General features: G+C 42.8%; 1 protein-coding gene across 5 annotated transcripts in view; it reads left to right on the forward strand.

Annotated features, from left to right (window-relative positions):
* The window catches only part of LOC144967151 (uncharacterized), a 33,739-nt gene that overhangs the window by 16,340 nt on the left and 14,899 nt on the right, over positions 1 to 2,500 (forward strand). For all 5 annotated transcript variants that reach the window (XM_078904028.1, XM_078904030.1, XM_078904032.1 and 2 more), the window contains exon 6: positions 532 to 1,788. In XM_078904028.1, the coding sequence (XP_078760154.1) occupies positions 532 to 1,788 (1,257 nt within the window). The remainder of the gene's footprint in view (positions 1 to 531; positions 1,789 to 2,500) is intronic.

Genomic DNA, 2,500 nt, shown 5'->3' on the forward strand with positions numbered 1-2,500 from the left:
CAGGGAGGTAATTGCTGTGTCTTCTATCCCCTTGTATCTATTTTCCAATTGCTTTCTATCTTTGTCTTGAAATGAGATTACTTGGTTTTGTCCTGGTCCTGGCCGGAGCCCTGACTGAGAGGGAAACAGTCAAATGCATAGTTATTTTTTTGTTTTGGGAGATATTTTTTTGCCTTGTAAATCATCTATCTCTCTGTAATGTATAATTATATTTGTTATTTTGAATGTATAATGTAAGCATTTGAGTGTATTCCTCTTTGTTGGATCTTGTGGTTGTGTCCTGATGAGACTTATAGATAATCTCAAACTAAGTACATTGGTGGTATGCTCTTGGAATCCACATCTAATCCCTATTTGTTCCCAGTTACCCCTTTTAATTACTTTCTCTTGGGTGCCTTAATTGTAATTCTAGAACTTTTTACTATTTCATTTTCTTCCTTTTTACTGGCGCTGATATAACCTAAATGTGTTGCAAGCGCCGTAAAATCATTTAATACAAACGAGACAAACAATACAATCTATATTTATCAGGTCTACGAGAACAAAGACGGGAGCAACAACTTCAGAGGCAGCAACGTCAGCAACAGGAAAACGATTATCTTATGCGCAACAACCAACTACTGCGACAACAGCAACAGCAGCAGCAACAACAACAGCAACAACAGTTATCTCTTGGCCAACACTTGCAAAGTTCTCTACAGGGTTCAATAATGAGGCCAGGCTACCAGTTTGACAACATTGTTACGTCAGTGCAACCTCGACAGTCCCTTATGTCAAACCAACTACAACAACAACAGCAGCAACAGCAGCAACAACAACAACAACAACACCAGCAGATGCTACTCAATCAGCAACAACTTCAGCAACAACAAATACAACAGCAGCAGATGCAGCAACAACAAATACAACAGCAGCAGATGCAGCAACAACAATTACAACAGCAGCAGATGCAGCAACAACAATTACAACAGCAGCAACACCAACAAATGCAACAACTACAGGCACAGAGTCAAATGCCGCCTCAACAACAACATATCATAACCAACAGTCATGCAAGCATGCACCCAAATCAGATATTACAGAGCCCAATAAACCAAGTACAGCAACCCTTGAACACTGTCTACTCCAGTCAGCAAGGTTCTCTAATAACTCAAACGCCAGGTTCCCAAACCGTTGTTAGCGCTGCCAGCCCAAATTATCAGACACAGCAAGTTATGCTGCAGCATTCTACAGGCATCCAGACGTCTTTCGTGCCAGCCCAAACCCAAGGAACAACTGTTAACCAGCCGTCCAATTTCCTTGCCGCTGCATCTCCCACAGTCGTCGTCCAGCAACCGGCTGCCGCCGCACCTGCCCCTGTCACAATTCAGCGACCAGCTGTGACAGTCGCAGCACAGCCTCTAACAGTAGCTCAGCAACCAGTCGTGGCTTTGTCCGCGCAACCAGCTCTGACGGTTGCCGCGCAACCAGCTGCTGTTCTTGCCCCACAGCCAACGGCATTTACTGCCCCTCCCTCCAACGCGGGCCTGGCTGCCCTTACTCAAGCGGCCACGAATCCAGCTCTTGCTAGTTTGACTTCAATACTGGGTGGCATTGGCACGATGATGGGAATGGGAGCAGCTGCCAACTCCTACGGCATGGGCCAACAAATGGGAGGAATGATGGGAGGCATGGGAGGAATGGGAGGAATGGGAGGATATGGTGGCAATGGAGGAATGGGAGGCATGGGAGGAATGGGAGGCATGGGAGGAATGGGAGGCATGGGAAACCGAGGAATGATGGGACCAAGTAAGTAGATTTCCTTCATATTATCTATAGACTAGAAACCCCCACCAAAACAAAACGATAACAACATATACGAACAATAACAAAATAACTAAAAATAAGATAAAATGATCATTTAGTTTATAATTATTGTTCTAATCCATAATGAAATTATGCATTAGTGCCATAATTGACGAAAGCAAGTACCCAATCTTTTTTTAAAAATGTAGCTCATTACTTTTTGTTATTGTCACATGAATTAATAGATAAATAACAAAATAAAAGTTACATTTCCTTTATTCACCTCCAAGGGGAAATTTGCCTTTAGGGTCTGTTCCAAGAAAAGACTGGAATAACCCAGGGGTCAGCCGCAGCGCAGCGCCGCAAAGTGAGCTAGGGCGAAGTGTCTTGCTCAAGCCACACAACAAGGCGGGTTGTCGAGCTCGGTACTTTTTGGGTACGACGAAAAGACCATATCGCTGAGCCACGCTAATATAATCATATAGACATACAAACGTTTATGAGCTGTAATTACCTCTTCGTTGTTTACAAGTTTGAATCTCTTTTGCTTGAGCATAATCTTATTATGCATGCCTAGATATGAAGTTCCTGAAATGATAATTGGTGCTGGTTTTGAACTTTGAGTTATTCTTATGTATGACATAACTATCTTTTGTGTATGTGTCCAATATTGAATTTTGTTATGAGCAAAAGAATAAACGACAGTTCAATAGGA

This window comes from Berghia stephanieae, chromosome 3, assembly GCF_034508935.2.
Source record: "Berghia stephanieae isolate SIO BIC M18660-M18661 chromosome 3, UCSD_Bste_1.3, whole genome shotgun sequence".
NCBI classification, from domain to species: Eukaryota; Metazoa; Mollusca; class Gastropoda; order Nudibranchia; family Aeolidiidae; genus Berghia; species Berghia stephanieae.